The sequence below is a fragment of the Pelecanus crispus genome, chromosome 1 (assembly GCF_030463565.1).
Source record: "Pelecanus crispus isolate bPelCri1 chromosome 1, bPelCri1.pri, whole genome shotgun sequence".
Classification (NCBI taxonomy): Eukaryota; Metazoa; Chordata; class Aves; order Pelecaniformes; family Pelecanidae; genus Pelecanus; species Pelecanus crispus.
The window spans coordinates 97,848,558-97,866,399 of record NC_134643.1 but is presented as its reverse complement, the minus strand read 5'-3'; the positions used below and the strand labels follow the sequence as shown (position 1 = coordinate 97,866,399).

Sequence of the window (17,842 nt, the reverse complement as noted above, 5' to 3'; positions counted from 1 at the left end):
GGTTGATAATTGCATACTACTGAGGGGTTAGAAGAGCATTAGAAGTTAAGGAGTTAGATTGATATCTAGATATCCACACAAAACATTTTGTTCAGAAACAGTATTTCTAAGCCAGTCCTAGGTAAAATGCTTGATGTTGCTCTAGTATTGAGATAAATTAAAGGCAGGTAGGTTTACCTGTGTGAGTTAAAACAAAAAAAAGAAAACAGTAGACAAACATGCATATTCATTTGGAGCAGAGATGAGTGGTTAAAGCTTTCTATTCTGTTCAAATTGCAAGCGTGTATACTGTACACTTACTCTTTGCTATGCTGCTGTTTCTGCTCACTACTTCATCTAGGATTTCTGCAGATAAACTCTGAGAAGCGCAGATGGAAGTGACTTGAAGCTTGTGAAGTTCTTGGTGTATGCAGTGACTTGCTTCCACAGACGTGGAACTCACAGCAGCACTCATACATGCACCTTCCAGACCTATCATCTGAAAGATTTCCAGGCTTTCTGGAAAACAGCTGTTTGAATCCTGCCATCTAGAGTGGCTCATGGGCCTGATATATCAATACAGTTTCAGCTTGGGTTTTCTGAAAATACTGCTTTATGTGATAACACCAGTTTTTAAAAATTTTGTTTGTTCCAAGAGCTGAGAGGGATTGCAAGTAAAAACATATTTCTCAATAGATACTCTCATGCACTTGGCACTTCATTGACTATTCCTTATTAGAGACATGACTAGATAGAAATAGCATAGGTAAATCAACTAACAGGAAATTTCTTGTAGACCCGTGGATGCTCTTGCTTAAGACTCAGTACAAGGAGGACAGATTTCATGCTTGAAGAGTAAAATATCTCGGTAGCAAGGTCTGCACCTTAAGGTAATAATGCGTGGGCTTTGTGCATATCAAAAGTTGGTGTTGCTTACCAAATTACCTCCCATCAGCAGAAACATAGTAGCTGTCCTCAGGTGTTTCAGGTGAACATAAAGTTGTGTCGTTTAGCTAAGCCTCAGTGGAGCAAAGATAACCTGTCTGATCTTGTATTTGCTAAGACATATACAAATAGCTGTCAAAGCTTATCTGATGCATGGTGACTTGGTCATGTGTCTGGGCCTTTGGGTTTTTTTTGTTTTGTTTTGTGGGGTTTTTTTAAGGGGTAGCAGATTCCTTGGGCATGTCAAGGTAAGTATGAGTAAGACTCAACCAGAATAACTAGGTTTGAATTACCCGGTGTCTGACTCCATGCATGTTAGCTGATGCACAGGAGGCAAAGGGGATGTCAACATCAATATCTGAAACTTCCTATCTCTGAGCAAAAGAGCGAAAGTGGGGAGTGCGCTGTGAAAGGAGAGGTCTGTAATGTCGAGGTCTTGTTAGCTGAGGTCAAACTTACTGTTCACTCAGACTGCATTTTGCTGGCATTAGGTTCAGCTCTGAGTGGAAATACAGTGAACATGATCTGAAAACCCAGGCTGAATTTCTGGCTTCCCACAGAACGTTTCAGTGCAGTAGAATCTGTATTCTAGTATGTAATGACTGCATATTGGCTGATGAACTAGGCCTCTTAAAATGCATGCTTGCTTTCTGTCCCACCTTGCAATTGTATAGACTTAAAATTGCATAAGCAGAACATGACATAGGAAAGAAGTCCATTTCTTGTGCATCACAAAAATATGGCACTCGTGTTTCACTTTTGGGGTCCTACGTTGAAGCCTGGTTAGGTCAAAGAGAACTTTTTTGGAGGCAGATGTAACAGGGACTTCTAGCAGGCTAGAAGCAGCACGAGCAGAGGTCTGCTCAAGAGTCAGAATTGGATTTCACTGCAGACTGTTGTGGTGTTTAGTTGCTGCATTTGCATTTATCAATACTGACTGCTGCCGAGCAGTAATGTTTTAAGTGTTGTAACCTTAGCCTATAGGCAGCTTGTGAACTATAGCTTGATATTCAAGCTACCTTTGCATTGGTGGCTGGCACTGACCTTTGCTAGCTCTGAGCATTCATTAGTATCAGTTGAAAGGTTAGGTATCCTGACTTCTGTCTTGCTTCTGCAAGATTTGCTTTCAGGCTTTTTGTTTTGTTTTAGTGATGTGTGGGGGTGGGGTTTGTTTGGTTTTTTTTTTTTTTGGTAATTATACCTTAGGATGGACTTGTTGCTAAAGCATAAACAGATTGAGTTGGGGTTGGCATAGGAAACTGCTTGCCCTCCAGGATTATAATTCTGTCCCTTATCTCTTGCAAGAGTGGCTGAGACAACCACAAAGCTGAGTCATGCCAGCAAACAACAAGAAGCAGAAACAGCAAAAATCAGTGCTACAGCCACAGAACACCACTGGAGCACTTGGTAGTGGTTTTGAAATAGGGGATGGCGATTAAGCATCTTGGTGCGCTTTTCAGGACTGCAAAATGGAGCAGGGTACCTCTTGCATTCCTCTTATAAATAGGTATGGAGGGAGGAACAGTTTGACAAGCTGTTTGGGAATCTGTACCTGGTCTCTTAGACTGTGAACACTACCAGCATTACAGATGTTAAAAGCAGAGTTTTGAAACTGGCCACAAGAAGGAAGAAAGGTAGTATGGTTTCACTGTCCTGCTTGCTATGCATGTGTCCTTTGTACAATAGACCCACATATTAATGAAGACTAGGCTAACTTTTTGTCTTTCCCACTGTTTCCTGTAGGATTAATATACTACTGAAGGCAAAACTAAAGGGATGGGACCTTGTGACGTTGATTTATCAATTTATGTTTGCACAGGGAAATGGAGGGGGGGCTGGACAAGCAACTCTGCACTTTGTTCCTGAAGACAACCTACTAAATCATGTGCTGCTAGCATTACTGGGTTCCTAAGAGTGAGAAACAAATGCTGATGCAAGCTTGGGAAGGATTTGAGCTGTAATAAAGCTTAGAATGTTATAGTTTTCTCGTAATAACCGCTCTTTTCTTAACTTGCTCTCTCTGCCTTTCCTTAGCAGTGAAGGAGACTGTCTCTGAGAATGAGCTTTATGGGAGACTTTTTATAAACAGAGTTTTCCACATCACTGCAGACAAGATGTTTGAAATCCTTTTCACCAATTCTCACTTCATGCAGAGGTTTCTCAGTTCCAGGAGTATAGTAGGTAATACACTCTTCTCCTTTCTGTCCGTGTTGCAAACTATCCTGAAAATTTCAACCTCTGAGAAATGTTAAATAGGGCTAAGTGGATTTTTGTGTTTCTCCTTGCTTTAAAAGAATTTTGAAGCTTTAAAGTTCCACTATGAGAGAGGATATTTAAAGCTAGCCTTTTGTATCTGTAGATCAGTCATATTTCAGAGTAAAAACCTCATTTTGGTGCACCACAAAACTGCAGCTTAGTGCCTGAATTTCGGGTAGGCTATTAAGTTGATGCATTCTGTGGGGTGTTTCTGATTACATTGTGTCCCAGGAATAGCAAAATGTGTATGGCTGGCACACAGGCAAAACCATTGCATCCTCCTAAATGATACTCACAGGCTTTAATTTTCTGGATGAGTAAATTTTATTCACTGAGATCATAAGAACAGAAAACTAAGTCAAAAAGGGTAATATTTATTCAGTGTCAGCTTGGAAGGCAAAGTGGCAAAAGCTTTTGATAATGTTAAGTGAATCTATTCAACTTTTAGCAGATGGGAAGTGACATTTTCATTTAAATGCTTACTGTTCTCCTCACCCTCAAGTCTCTTTCAGTAGCCTCAGGTTCAGCTACTTAGTACCTCACCTTTGTTCATCAGTGAACTACAATTTTCCCTTTTCCTGCAAAAAACACAACCATTTGGAATCAGTTTTCTGTCTCTCCCCCCACCACTTGTTCTTAAACTGTTAAGATATGAAAGGGCAGAGGTAATGCCTTTTAGGTAATCCTCATGTGAGATTTTCCATAATTTCTCATCTAGATGCTGTATCAACCCCTTGGAACAGAGATTCCAGTGGCAATCAGTTGAGGACTTTGACGTACACTGTAACGATTAACAACCCACTTTGCGGGAAGTTCACAACTGCAACTGAAAAGCAGGTACTGTGTGCGTGTGTATGTCTGTTTGGTGCCCTTTTAAAGCAAGGGAGAGGTCACCTCTACAGTCTGTCAGAGATCTGACCATGGATTAGAGTTCAGTGAGCTGCATGTGGATCTGCAGTTTAAATGTAGCATCTCTAAGGGTAGCCTGCTGCCCCTCTCACCATTAGTGAGCAAATGCTGATGAAATCAGAGGGTTTCTACCCTTACAGATGGCTGTAAACTTCTCCCACAAAGTCTGTGGGGAAAAGTGTTAACATCTTTTATGAACTGGGGGATGAAAAGATGCAATGAAGTGCTGTCAGTGTCCACTTCTGGGCTCCCCAGTACGAGAGAGAGAGATGGAAAGAGTCCAGCAAAAAGCCACTAAGATGATTAAGGGACTGGAGCATCTCACAAGAGAAATGGCTGAGAGCTGGGACTGTTCAATCTGGAGAAAAGAAGGCTCAGAGGGGATCTTACAGTGTATATAAGTATTTGAAGGGAGGGTGCAAAGAACACCGAGCCAGGCCTTCACCACCAAAGTCCACACCTTTCAGTGGTGCCCAGTGACAGGACTAGAGGCAGTGGGCACAAACTGAAACACAGGTGGTTCCCTCTGAACGTCAGGAAACACTGTTAACTGTGAGGATGATGGAGCACTGGAACAGGTTGTCCATAGAGGTTGTGACGTCTCCTTCCTTGGAGATACTGGAAAGCCACCTGGACATGGTCCTGGGCAACCAGCTCTAGATGGCCCTCCTTGAGCAGGGTTCTTGGACAAGACGACCGCCAGAGGTGCCTTCCAATCTCAACCATTCTGTAAGTCTGCTTTGGGAAAGGTCTCATAGGTCAGTCTCAAGGAAGAGCTGTGGTCATGAGTCAGTGGGCAGCCTTGCATCTGGTACTTGAAATGGCAGTGGGGAAGTACTGCTGTTGCCGATGTTGGCTCTAGTGGGAGGCATCTTCTCTTTCCCCACCCCATCTATACTTGCCATTCGTAACTGGTTTTTATTGTGGTTGTTCAGGCTTTCTCCCTACTCTAGTTCATTTGGAGTTGGTTGATCTAGCCTAAGGAATTCAGGCTGAAAGGAAAAAAAATTGAGTACCATGAATATACCTTCTTATTTTCTTTTGCGGTAGATCCTGCATAAGCAGAGCCAGAAAGGTCAGTCTTATCAGGTGGATGCTGAGGTACTAACCCATGATGTCCCCTACCATGATTATTTCTACACTGTGAACAGATACTGCATCAGCCGCACATCCAGTCACAAGTGTCGATTACGGTGAGCCCGAGTGGTGCACAGTGGGAGGGAGAAGCCAAGGCACGTATGTTACAGCTTGATGAATGTGCTTATCAAAAGATCTGCCAACAGCATAGAGAAAGTCAGTTTATCTTGAAGTTAGGGATCTCTTCTGAAAAATAACTTAGTTTATCTTGTCACATGTATGCTGTATATGGATCTCATTAATTCAGTGAGAAATGAATTCATGTTGACTCTATGAGGTACAGAACTCATCTCCAAGGCTGAACTTGGTTCTGACCAGCCTTGAGTTTTCAGGTGCAGTTGTGTAAGTAGGATAAATTGGAGCTACCTGAGATGTTTTATTCCAAAGTTTCCCAGATATCCTTGCTAAGGGCCTGCAGAGGAGGATGGTTTCACAGGAAGGTGCAGGGAAGATGGAACATACCTACCTTGGCAGGGAGGGTACTCAAGGAAATCAGGCTTCATTGTTAAACTTTGCCTAGATAGGGGAGTCTTAAAAGGCACTTCCCTTTCTTCTCTTATTCTTTGAAAATGCCTGAAGTGATCAAGTTCCATGTTCAGCGCGTTTGTGTGACTTTCTGACTATGTAATCCTTGGCAGTTTTTGTGCTGTCTTTAGTAAGACCTTTTAACAGTCAGTTCATCAGTACCCTGGAAAGGTAAGCAAGCCTGGATTTTTATTCTGGCTTATCTCAGGCTATAAAAGTGCTGAAGACTCCCTCTCTACTGGGAGGAGAAGGAAAAGTCAGTCCTTGAACAACTGTTGTGGATGACTTCCCCCCCCAAGTGAGTCATTCTTCCTCTTTGAGGGCTATATTTGTTTTATGTGAGACATATAGCAGCCCTAGGTTTCAATATGGTGCACAGAGCATGCATGTATAGAACAGAAGGTGCATGGTGCTGTTACAGTTGGTTTTATTATACTGTGTTTAAAATGGCTCAGAAACTCTATTTGAAAGATGCTGTTTTGTTAGACTAGAAACACAGTGGGCTTACATTGATTTGGATGATTATTTGAAAATGTTGAAAAAACTGTATTCTAGGACAGTCAGTGTTCTTTACTTAAATCAATATCACAGGCTATCCTTTTGTTCTTTATGAAGAGTTTTGGGATTTATTCAGTTGTTAGAAGCAGCCCTCTGAAGGATTCTACTCCATTTCTATTCTGGAAACATTATTGATTAGCTTGACCTGGGGAATGCAAGGCAGGAATGTCACTTCCCCTCTGTCATGCTCGCAGAAAGACAGATTTTAATTTCCATCTACTCAGGGTAGGATCTGAGCACTTGGTGCGTGAGTGGTGATAAAGAATTTCATCTGCTGCCATTGCAGTGCCCATGTAATACATTGTGTACACATTCAGAGTAAAAAGCAGCACTTTATGATCTGAAAGCTTGAAGCCTATTTTAAATGTATGTTAAAATGAGAACACTTCAGAGGAGAGAAATTCTCTGCTAGTCTGAGTCTGAAGGAAGAAACTTAAAAATGTTTCCCATAATTTGGACATTTGAGTCTCCTGAAGCTTTAGCTAGAGATGTTGGGTTTGCTACTGTCTGTCTCTTGCCTTGCTTCAGCGTAAGTGCTGCCTGGGTGGAAAGCCAAGGCAGTTCTAGTTCATATTTCAGATTATGGACAATAAGCTAGAGGCCTGCTTCTGATAATAAATTTCTGCTACCTAGAGAGCGCTCTTTCACTGTTGCATTCTGTTTATTAGGGTTTCTGCAGAAGTAAAGTATAAAAAACAGCCCTGGGGCCTTGTGAAATCTGTAATCGAGAAGAATACCTGGGGAGGAATACAGGAAAACTTCAAACAACTTGGTGAGGCATTTTCCTCTTCGGTAGAGTAAGGAGGCTACCTTTCCTATGTATGTTTTCATGTCTGTCAAACTTGATTTCTTAAACAATGGTTTGAAAAGAAGGCAACCCCAAAGGAATCCCCAAGTCAGAAGTTCCTGTCATAGATATACCTGCCAATTACAGGGTGCAAAAGAAGTCTGGTAGCTTAATGGTAACAAGGGGCTCTTGTATACCTTGTCAGTAATTGGTTTCTGAAGGAATCATGAGGAGCAGCAGGAAAGCTGTTAATTTCAACTGCATGCACCTATCTTTAAGTATTTCCTTGATTGTGGGTATGAGAAGAGAAGCAGTGGCACTTGGCAGGCTCCCTGGCTATATCTGTTAACAGCCTGGCTGGCCACGCCTGCAGGCTCACAGTCTAACAATTCCTAGTCTCAGTCTAACAGGGTCTTGAAGTGCTCCTCCAACTGCTGTCTAACATATCATTAAACAATCCTGCACAGGGTGTACGTACATCATATCTGAAAAGTGTACTAAGTGCCACCTAGCAAATAGGACAGGTAGTACAGGTCAAGGTGTAGTTTATGTCAATTACCTGCTTTAAGTTCATTTACTAGAAGAGGCACTTACTACTCTCACTGCCACCTTCCATATCTCACAATTTAAGTCTTCAGTGCTAGGTTTTTCAGCTTTCATTTTGAAAGTTCAGTAACCTTATTTTTTCCACTGCAGAATCGGATCTCCTAATGGAGGAATATGCAATTAATCAGTCCATAGAAGACTCTGGAAAATTAGTTGCCCTGAGACGGAGACGACGCACTTTACACCGGAGTCTGGCAGAATCACTTCCCAAACGCTCTTCCCAACACTCCTCCAGTGACATGGGAGTAGAGTCCCAGGGCAGCATAATAGGTAGGAATTATGTCAAGTGTTTTCCAAAAGGTCTCTTCAAGAAAACTTAACTCTTAAACTATTGCAAGAGTAACACTTGCATGTATGCTACTCTTATTGTCTTTATCTAATTAGTGTGATAGCAAATGCTTTAGTGTGTTCAAGCTTGCATAAAACAGATTTGGAGTATGCGTAGTCACTTTATGAGTATCTCATGAAATCAAACCTTAATCTCACCCTCTGTTTTTAAAACAAACAAAAAACAACTAAAGCATAAAATGTTGCACTGTGCCTGCATAGGATTGAAGATGAGATGGGATCAGAAAGAAATTTAACCTGACTTGGTAAAGTCACTGAAAATTTGCTTTATTTCTTCAAATAACCGCACAAGAGAGTTGTGAGTTGATTGTATTTTGCCACTCACCTCTTGGCCCTGTCATCTTGTGTCTGGGTTTGGTTTTATGTTAAGGAGTCCATTTCCTGTCTGCTTCTGTAATTTCTGGGTCACTGAAGCACTTCTTGTAGTTCCACTGCCCCTAGGCACGACAGGCTTGGCCACTAGCATATACAGTATTAGCTACACCTACAGAGATGAGGAACATCCATGCACTAATGTGTACCAGAGAATGGTGGATTTCATGACACAAACTGACTTGTAAACACTGAATTAGGAGCAAGTGCTCTTTCCTAAAGGGGGGAGACAACAATGAGTATAGCATTGAGAGAGCATTTGGATTAACAGCATGTATACTGGACTATACTATATAATGGACCTAACTGAGACTACTTCCTGATTACTTAATTTCGCTACTGCTGTGCTACCTTTTCAGGTGAGTGTGTCTGTCTCGGATACATTGTAGCTTTCATGTATGCTCCTTGTCCAGGGCAGGAAATATGAATGTAAGAAACTGGTTTAGGAAATCAGGGAAGCTATATTTAAAGATCAGTCTGCCTGCAGTGGTAGGTGACTGCTGCTCAGTTTGGAGAGGACATGCACACTTCCTCTCCGTCACTAGTGTCTGGTCCCTGTTGTCTGACTAGCAGATGCTCTTTCAAAAGGCTGTCATCAGGACAATATATAAACCAAGCTGGTAAGGATGGGATAAGTTAAAGGAGAATTTGATTTGACACTGGTTGTCAGAAGGACTAATATGGCCAGGAGAACAAGCGGAAGAGAGCCACTTTGCAGGCTGTCTCTACTAGTGTGTGACTAGCAGCCTATGTGCTGAATGAGTGTTTGTAACGGATGGACTGTAGCCGCCTTGGGCTATCTAGGTTTAATGTGAACATGCCACAGAGCTGTGTTCTCTGCAGCATACTGGGGCATGGGGAATCTTCCTCCTGATGGAAGAGCCTGACTGTCCAGCTGATTTGTCTGAGATGACTGCAGAAATGCCTTGGTGAATGTTGGAGATGATCTTGTGCACCCATATGATCTGTTATTTTTTTCCATCAGAAGCTGTTGAGCTATTCTGTGTGAAATGCTGGGCACTGACATGTATCTGCAGGCATCCTTTAGGAATGTTCTTCAGTACTTTTTAACCTCCTTCTCTTCCATGCCCTATAGGAAGGAAAAGAGATGCTGTAAGTAGGACCACCACCATCATTGTAGTAATGAGTGTCTTGTAAGTACTTGCATTAAAACGTGGCTTGACTTGAGCTCAGCTTGGCCTTTATGTGTATTTGCCTGTACCTCACTTGCGTGTTAACATTGCATGTAGAGTGATAAATCCTAATTTGAATGTATATATAGGAGCACTCAGGTATAGGAGGGGAATGGATTGACTTAGGAAGTGACACATGGAATGAAAATGCTGACTTGCCAAATTAGTCTACCTTGCAGGTTTACATATGTCTGATCCTATAAAAAAAATTCTAGAATTTACTCATTCCTAGTTTTAAAAGTTCCAAGAGGAGACACTGTTGTCATTCCTATAGTTTGCTATTACACAGCTTAAAGCTAACTGCTAAGAATTGTTTGGATAGATATTTATTTTCAGGATAGTGCTGCCCCACACCCTTCTTTCTCCCAGAAGGATTCTCTTTTCTTAGCTGTTTGTAAGCAAGATCTTGTTTCTGTAGCATTGCAGCTGAAATTGTTATAGGACTTGATTTTTGTTCTCTTCTCTCTACAGTTTGCTGCTCTTGGTCTTGCTGAATGTAACACTGTTTTTCAAACTGTCAAAGATAGAGCATGCAGCTCAGTCTCTCTATCATGTCCAGCTTCAGGAAGAAAGCTCTCTGAAGTAAGTTGAATTCACCATCTTTGCTTTCTTTCTTCCTCAGCTTATGTCAGACTCTGAGAAATAGATTTTGAACAATGAAACTTGGTGGTAAGTTTTCAAAAGCTGCTGGGGCTTGCTGTTCTTCTGCGGTCTATGCACATATCCAGTGACATGTCTGACTGCATCTCACAGTAATAAATTTCTCCTTTGACAAGCTGTTTTTTGGGGGAGTGTTAACCTTAGCTTGCATTTATCACCCTGCTGTGACTCATCTTCTGTGAATATCATAGTGCTGATCACAGAACCGAAGTGTTTGCTTCATCCTGTGTGAACCAGCACGATCTCAAATGTAATATTAAAGATTCATTTAGCTGCTTAGCCTCTTTCTGTGAGTCTCCTGCTAAATCCCGTCTTCCCCTCAAACTTCATGTTGGGTGCCTTTGTATTCAGACACACGGAAGAGTCTCAGATGTTGCTTCTTCTCTTTGAATGTGGTATTGGCAAACAAGTTAAAAACCATAACCTGATCTTGAGTATGGAAGCAGTATGGTGACCTCCCATAGTGATCATCTCTGAACTGATTAGAGTAACTTTCTTCATAAGAAAGATCTTGCCCTCTGAAGTGTGAGAACTTACACTGTAGACACAATGCGAGCGCATTTGTTCTTGGTGGCTGTCTACAAAGGTCTGAGGCAGTATCTTCAAGGCAGTAGGGATTGAAATTCAACTGCAGGCAGCTTTTTATGTGGCTTTTGGAAAAGGATGCTTTTAGCAATGGCAGAGCAATGGTAGTAGAGCGTAGTTCCTTTTAAGAAGGTATGGAGGTGCTTGTTTCATGTTTCTGATGTAATCTCAATCTCTTTCAGCATATCCCCAGAAATAGTATCAAAAGAGGAGATCCCTCAATATGATAAGGAACAGGTTAAACATGTGAAGGGAGTTTTAAGAGACTCAATTGAAATGCTTGAGCAGGTAGGTCTGCCAATCTTTCCTGGTGATACTCTTTGTTTCTCAACTCAAGTTTTTTCCCTTCTGCCATCATAGCTTTTGTTTGAATTTTTTTTTTTTTTTGGTGCTAACTAAAGTGTTCATGACTCCTTTACTTGTTTTGTCCTAGGCTTCAATTTGGTACAAAGGCAATGCTCATGTTTCTAATGGGGTGTGGGTTGGTTGGTTGGTTTGTTTTTCCCCTTTGGACTAAGATTAAGTATTCATGTCAATTTTCTTAAACCTGTCAAGTACCTTTATTGATGAGATGCATTGATGCAGTTCTGAATCATGACAAAGCAAACACTGGAGTAATTCAAAACAGATCCTATTTTCTAAGATGACTCAAAATGTAATATTAAGTGTTTGCCCACCTCATTATGAGGTTTCTTCATTCAGGTTTATCCTGGCTTTTGCTCACCACTACTCTTCTAGATATTGTTGAGAGCTTCATTTAGCCTTGGTATTAGTGGGCCACCTAATCTCCAGTGAAAAATAAATAAATTCTACAGACCATATGTTTCTGAGAGGCGCCATAGCTATAGAGTTAATCTTCCTTCTTCCAAGTAATCTACACTTCCAGGTTTTTACGTACTACAAAAACTGTATAAAAAATGAGGCTGTTGAATGCTGTTGTGTCTTTCTGATCCTGAAGTCCAGGACTGGTAAACCCCTAGGCTGAAATTTCAGCTCCGTAAGTGAAGGACAGTATAAGTTTTTACTTATAACCTATGAATGTTCTGATTTTAAGTTATTTTATTAAATGAGAAATGTGACAGAAGAAATTATTAGATGAGGAAAGCTGTGGGGGAGTTCACATGTACCTCTATCCATCACCAGTTTGCTCTGTGTTCTCCCACACACTAAGGAGGGTAGAAAAAGAAGCCATTTTGGATACTCCTTGTTCAGAGGTGTTTCTGCACACAAAATTGCTAGTAATCTATTAACTGTTTTGATCACAGCTTGAAAAAGCTTCTGAGTGCTGGAAATTTCACTGCAGAAATTAATTTCCTGGTTTCCATGCCCTTTTCAGTTTCTCTGCTTGCTGCCCAAAAAATTCCTAATTCTGGAGTGTTAAACTGTCTTTTGAACAAACAGTGTTAAAAAAAAAAGTGAGAATTCAACTACCTTTTTCATCCCAAATAACACTTTTGTCTGGAAGTCATCTTAGTGCCTGTTTACCTTGTGTTTTCTGAGGGTTGTCAATAATCTAAATATGTTTTGTGTACCAAAATGCATCAGGAGGGCCAGGTATTAAAAGAAAATTCATGCTTTGCTGCCATGTTCCTTAGAGTATTTGCTGTGAATATTAACTGTGACTAAAAATGAGTGGGGTGGCTTATCTTCTGCACTATTGTCTGGCGGGGTGGTAAGAATTTATACTGGACTGCTAGTAATTATAAACTGTGCAGCGTATAGCTGTTAGGAGAGCACAGTAAGGCAACTGTTTATAGAAAGAGGGAAGAGGAAATTGCATTAAATCTTTAAAAGGAGGAGGGAGACATTATTTTCCTGATACCACTCACCCTTGCAGTAGACTAACTTAAGTAATTGGGGGGTTTATGACGGTTGTATCTTCACAGCTGAAGATCTCCCTTTCCATGCTCCAAAGAAGCTTTGACCACTTGAACAGGACACAGAGCGGCAAGACTGAGAGTTAATACCCACATCAGCTTTCTGTTCAAGACGTCGGAAGAAAAGATGTGTGTGTGAGGACTGGCGGGGTAGGGATTGCAACCGTCACCTTCGGACTCTTTACTATTTAGCTTAAAAGCTGCACGGAATAAAAGTTGGGTTCTGTGTTCCCGTAACCTGGCAATCTGTCTCTCCTGCCAGCCCTGTACCCTGTGAGTGAGTGAGGGCAGTGGTACTGCTGGTTAACCGATCTGCAAATTTCAGAGGAGGGGAGAACACCCTCAGCAGAGAGCTGGGCTCATCTCTAATGAAATCACAGGGGTTTTTTATGTCAGCCTAAAAAATGACCATCAGTGAAGAGTGTTTTGGAGCAAAAGAACAGGTAGTGGTTTTGCAGCCACAGGATCTCCTTACGCTTTTTTTAGCCATGGGGACCTTGTAAAACAAGTCACCATCTTGAAGGATGAATATTTTTAAGATTAATTAACTAAACAGGAAAATGCTTGATCCCTCTTTGCTGAATCTCTTGCATACTGTGGGCTTTGGCAGACTGCCTTCTGCCATATGTTTCTTAGCTCTCCCAAAGAAATTTCAGCCCTCGGTATTTTCCCTCCATCAAGGGCTGCTCTTCCGTTCTTTATCGTGGTGTGCCTACTGACGACGAAACACCTTTTCTGCTTCTGGCTTCAAGCTTTTTCTAAGCGGCTTGAGAGAAGGAAGATGAAAATAAAAACCAGAGCAAGGGAAAGGGCAGCATCCCTAGGGGCTCGGACCGTGGCTGTAGGGCAGCGCTGGCTGGCGTGGTGCTTGAGCTGTCTGGCAGTGGTGCAAACAGCCGAGCTCCTCTGGCTGCAGCCCAGGGTAGGTTAGGGGGGGTGCGCCTGTGGGTGCTTGGGTCCCAAAAGGCAGGCTCCTGCCTGCCACCCTCCAGGGGCTGGGTTTACACGTGCTCGGTGGCCGTTCTGGGGAACGGGAAACTTCCCCAGCCATGCGTGTCGAGCCCCGGGGAGCGGCAAAGCCGATCGCAGCCTTGCTTCCCCCGTCTGCGGGGGGGGGGCAGGCGGGGCTGGCTCGGGGCCTCTCCCCGCCCGTGGGAAGCTGGTGGCGGCGGGACACCCTCCTCCCCCCGCCCCCGTTCGCCTCCTGCTGCCGCCACCTGTTGCGCTGGCCCTTTAAGCCAGGTGCCGCGGCGTCACGGCCCGCCCCGCCCCTCCCGGGCAGGCATTGGGCCGTGCCGCCGTCAGGTGGGTGGGCCCGGGGCGGGGGGTCCCGCACCCCCCGCTCTCACCTCCGCGGGCGGGAGGCGCTGGGGGCGCGGGCGGCCAATGGCGGCCGGACTCCGCCGGAGGGGGCGGGGCGGCTGTGGAGGAGGCGGTGGCGGGTGCGAGGCACCTGCGGCGGGGCGGGGGGCGGGGCGCTTGGCGGCGGCGCTGCCGTGAGAGCCGCGTGCCGGGCCCGCCGGCGGCGGCGGAGGAGGGAGGGCGGGCGGCGATGGAGGAGCCGCTCTGCTGCTGCGAGTACGTGGACCGGAGGGGCGAGAGGAACCACCTGGCGGCGTGCTGCTGCGACTGCGAGGACCTGGACGAGGGCTGCGAGAGGTAACGGCACCGTCGAGCCCCCGCCGCCCGGCCAGGGCTCCGGCTGCGGGACCCCCCCCCCCCCCCCCCGCCAGCGGCGGCCCGCGGGGGTCTGGGCGTCCCCTGGCCTCGCGGGAAGCCCCGTGGGCAGCCGGTACCCGCCGCGGCGCTGCCGGCCCGAGGGGAGCGGGGCTGCGCGCCTCCCCCCGGGAAACTTGACGGGGGAGAGGGAAGGGGGAGGCGGGCGGGGGCCGCCCCGGGCCGGGCTGCGGGAGCGGGACGAGGTGGGGAGAGGGCCTCGGGTGCGGGGCCGCCCCTCCGCTGCCCGGCGGCTGTGCTTCCTCCCCTAACAGGTGGCTGACGTGCAAGTCCCTGCCCCCGGGAGCTCTGGAACGAATCGCCGACACCGTCGCGGACCGGGTGCGGGTCCCTTGGTTCGCAGGGGCCGTGAAGGTCAACGTCAGCCTCGTGCCGCCTCTCGTTCTGCTGCCCGTCTTCCTCCACGTTGCCGCTCTGCACTTCCTGCTGGGGCTCGTCATCTTGACGTCCCTGCCCGTGGTGGTGCTGTGGTATTACTACCTCACCCACAGGAGGAAGGAGCGGACTCTCTTCTTCTTGAGCCTGGGGCTCTTCTCCTTGGGCTACATGTACTATGTGTTTCTCCAGGAGGTGGTTCCCCGAGGCCACGTGGGGTATTCCCAAGTGGTGGCTCTCACGTGCGGGTTAATTCTTATGCTTGCAGCCCTGTCTCGAGCCAAGAAAGACCCTGGCTACCTTCCCATCCCAGCAAGCAACGAGAAGTCATCGCACCAGGGTTTGCCCAACAACAGTATCAGAGGGAGCTCCGACGGGCTCCATGGCGTCACCACGTCAGGAGCTGCCAGCGGCCGTGCTGTGAATGGGGAGGCTAAAAGCTATTCCAGGATGTCAGCTGAGGAGCCAGAAGGTGTGAAAAAGGACTGGTGCACCAAATGCCAGCTGGTCAGACCAGCCCGAGCAGGGCACTGCCGCCTTTGTGGCAGGTGTGTAAGGAGACTGGACCACCACTGTGTCTGGTAGGTTGTGCACTGCCTAGGCTACATGTGTTCTCCCTCCTTTCCCTCCTTCTTTTTTAAGTTAGCTTATTTTTTTACAGTCCCTGTCAAATGGGATTGCTTTTGTTATGTGCAAGACCTGGTGATATTCTTCAAAACAGTAAATTTGTATTTACCATTTTAAAGAACAATTTAAACAACTTTGTTTATTGTAAGTGGGTTGATCTGATAGCTGGTAACTTCTACAGCATACTTCAGAATTGCCTTTGGTTCTCTACTGGTTTTCATCTGGGGTTGTTTTTTTGTGGGGTGGTTTTTTTGTTTGTTTGTTGGGGTCTTTTTTTTAAGACTTGGTCTGTGGAGCACTAGCAATTCTGCAGTTAACTTGCATTAGTGCTCTCCTGGGCCAAGGGAACCCAAAGCTGCCCATGTGCATGCAGTAGCGGAACCAAGGAGCAGTAGGGTAGATAGATGCGTCTCAGTGAAGGATACTATACTTGCTAAACGTTTGAGGCAAGCCGTCTACCACTGTTACCCTACTGGTCTGTTGACTTGTGCCTATAACCTTTCTATAAAAAGCTATAAAGCTTCTTTGAACATGTTTCAAAGTTTTTAGCCTGTGTTATATAGAAGCACCTTGGAAATTAGGTTGTCTGACAGCTTGGGGAGGGAGGAGGAAAGAGAATCCAGTTTCTTTTCTTTTTAAGCAAAGTAATCTCTTCTTTCCTTTTGGAGGATTAACAGCTGTGTAGGGGAGCAGAACCACCAAGCTTTCATCCTTGCGCTCTCCTTCTTCATGCTCACCTCTGTATATGGGATTACATTGACCCTGCACACCGTCTGTAGGGGCCGAACTCCGGTTTTGGCATTGTTCTACTGCCCTGGGGCCTATTCTGACTACAGGTGAGACGTCTGTGTGTGGGAGAGCTGGGGTGGGAATGGGCTTGGTCAGGCAGCTTAGCTCCTGTTCCTCATTCTGTGCTCTAGGCCAGTGCTGTTGGCTGTCAAACCTGCCCAAAAAGCACTCCCTAAAAACCTCTGGAAAGCAGGGATGCATCACTACTTTTGCTAAGGTGGGGAGCCTGAGACTTGGAGAGAGCTCACCATTTATTTGGAAAAAGTTGTTGGAGGAACTGGGATTTGAAGTCTTTCTTTGTTGTGTCCTATATAGATACACCCTTAAATATGTTTGCCCCCAGATGCAGGTAATGGTCTGACAGCCTAGAATCCACGTGCTGTCTCTTCATCTCATCCCTCACTGTTTATCTAGTGACTGTCCCTCTGAGTTATCTGCTTAGAACAGACAGCGTTAATGTGCCTTGTCTGGTGGGGAGGGTGGTGAGAAGCATTGGACACGAGTTCAGAGACTGGCACTACCGCTGATGGGCAGAGTACACTAGCACAAGTGACTCTACCTTCTTCTGCACTCCATTTCATGATCTATCAAGCATGAGTATCATTGTGTCCTTAAATAGGGACCAAGTATCTTTACAACAGTAAGAATAAAGAGCTAGGTATCGCGATAGCAATGTGCAAGAGTAGCTCTGGTAGCGCTAAAAGCTCTCATTAAGCCCTGAAGCTTTAATTTTGAGAAAGCCTTTAAGGATTATCTGATGAAAGCAGCGAAGTGAGATCACTGTGGCAGATGTAGACAGGGATTTGAAAGGATAGTGATTATCAGGGAAAGTCACTCTAAAGCAGCTGCTCCAAAACTAAATGGCTTCCTTCCCATCTTTTTCCCTGCTGCCAGCTCTGCTCTGTCGTTCACCTGTGTGTGGTACTGTGCCATTGTAACAGCTGGCATGGGATACATCCTCCTTATCCAGCTGTTGAACATCAGCTACAACGTGACTGAGAGGGAAGCTCGGCTGGCTCTGCGGGACAACACTGGGCACAGGCTCCTGGGTGGGTTAGTGATAGACACTGGCCAGTATAACAGGGGTTTCCTATGCAACTGGGGTCATTTCTTGAGCCTGGGGTCTTCTCCTCCACAGCGCTCTGCTGAAGACATCGTGTGACACCCCTCTTTCTGCAGATGATGTTGACTGACTTTCTTTAGCAGGGGAACGGCCCCTTCCACTAGGACTTCATCCTCCCACACCCTTCCTTCACGGTTGGTGTATGGGCTGCCTATGCTGTCACTGACAACATCAGAGGCTTTCCCAGGCAGAATGGTTCTTCGTGTGCTGTCAGCCAGCAATAGGATGCAGAAAGCAGTAAGCCATATGCACAAACCTGGAGAGACAGGGCCTGCTGCCTTTTTCCACTGTGGGAAACTTTTGTGCAGCTCAGCTCAGCAGGAAGAAGAGCACAAGGTTTTGAGAACTTGAGTTTTCATTAGGTGTGAACCCTAGCATCAAGAGGAACCCACTGCTGGACTTCAGAGCATGCACTGGTTCCTGCAAAGGTTCAGGAATCCCTGGCTCGTACCTA

General features: G+C 45.2%; 2 protein-coding genes across 2 annotated transcripts in view; both read left to right on the top strand.

Moving 5' to 3' along the window:
- GRAMD1C (GRAM domain containing 1C) overlaps window positions 1-12,824 on the top strand; it is a 54,747-nt gene extending 41,923 nt beyond the window's left edge. The window contains exons 11-19 of the mRNA XM_075710938.1: window positions 2,959-3,105; window positions 3,899-4,017; window positions 5,140-5,282; window positions 6,978-7,081; window positions 7,793-7,972; window positions 9,519-9,576; window positions 10,087-10,197; window positions 11,043-11,148; window positions 12,747-12,824. Of these exons, the coding sequence (XP_075567053.1) occupies window positions 2,959-3,105; window positions 3,899-4,017; window positions 5,140-5,282; window positions 6,978-7,081; window positions 7,793-7,972; window positions 9,519-9,576; window positions 10,087-10,197; window positions 11,043-11,148; window positions 12,747-12,824 (1,046 nt within the window). The remainder of the gene's footprint in view (window positions 1-2,958; window positions 3,106-3,898; window positions 4,018-5,139; window positions 5,283-6,977; window positions 7,082-7,792; window positions 7,973-9,518; window positions 9,577-10,086; window positions 10,198-11,042; window positions 11,149-12,746) is intronic.
- A 1,465-nt stretch (window positions 12,825-14,289) lies between these two features.
- On the top strand, window positions 14,290-17,427 carry ZDHHC23 (zDHHC palmitoyltransferase 23). Its single transcript, XM_075727701.1, has 4 exons — window positions 14,290-14,396; window positions 14,729-15,430; window positions 16,145-16,312; window positions 17,160-17,427. Exons 1-4 carry the CDS (start codon window positions 14,290-14,292, stop codon window positions 17,425-17,427), a joined length of 1,245 nt encoding a protein of 414 aa, XP_075583816.1.
- Window positions 17,428-17,842: the final 415 nt, after the last annotated feature.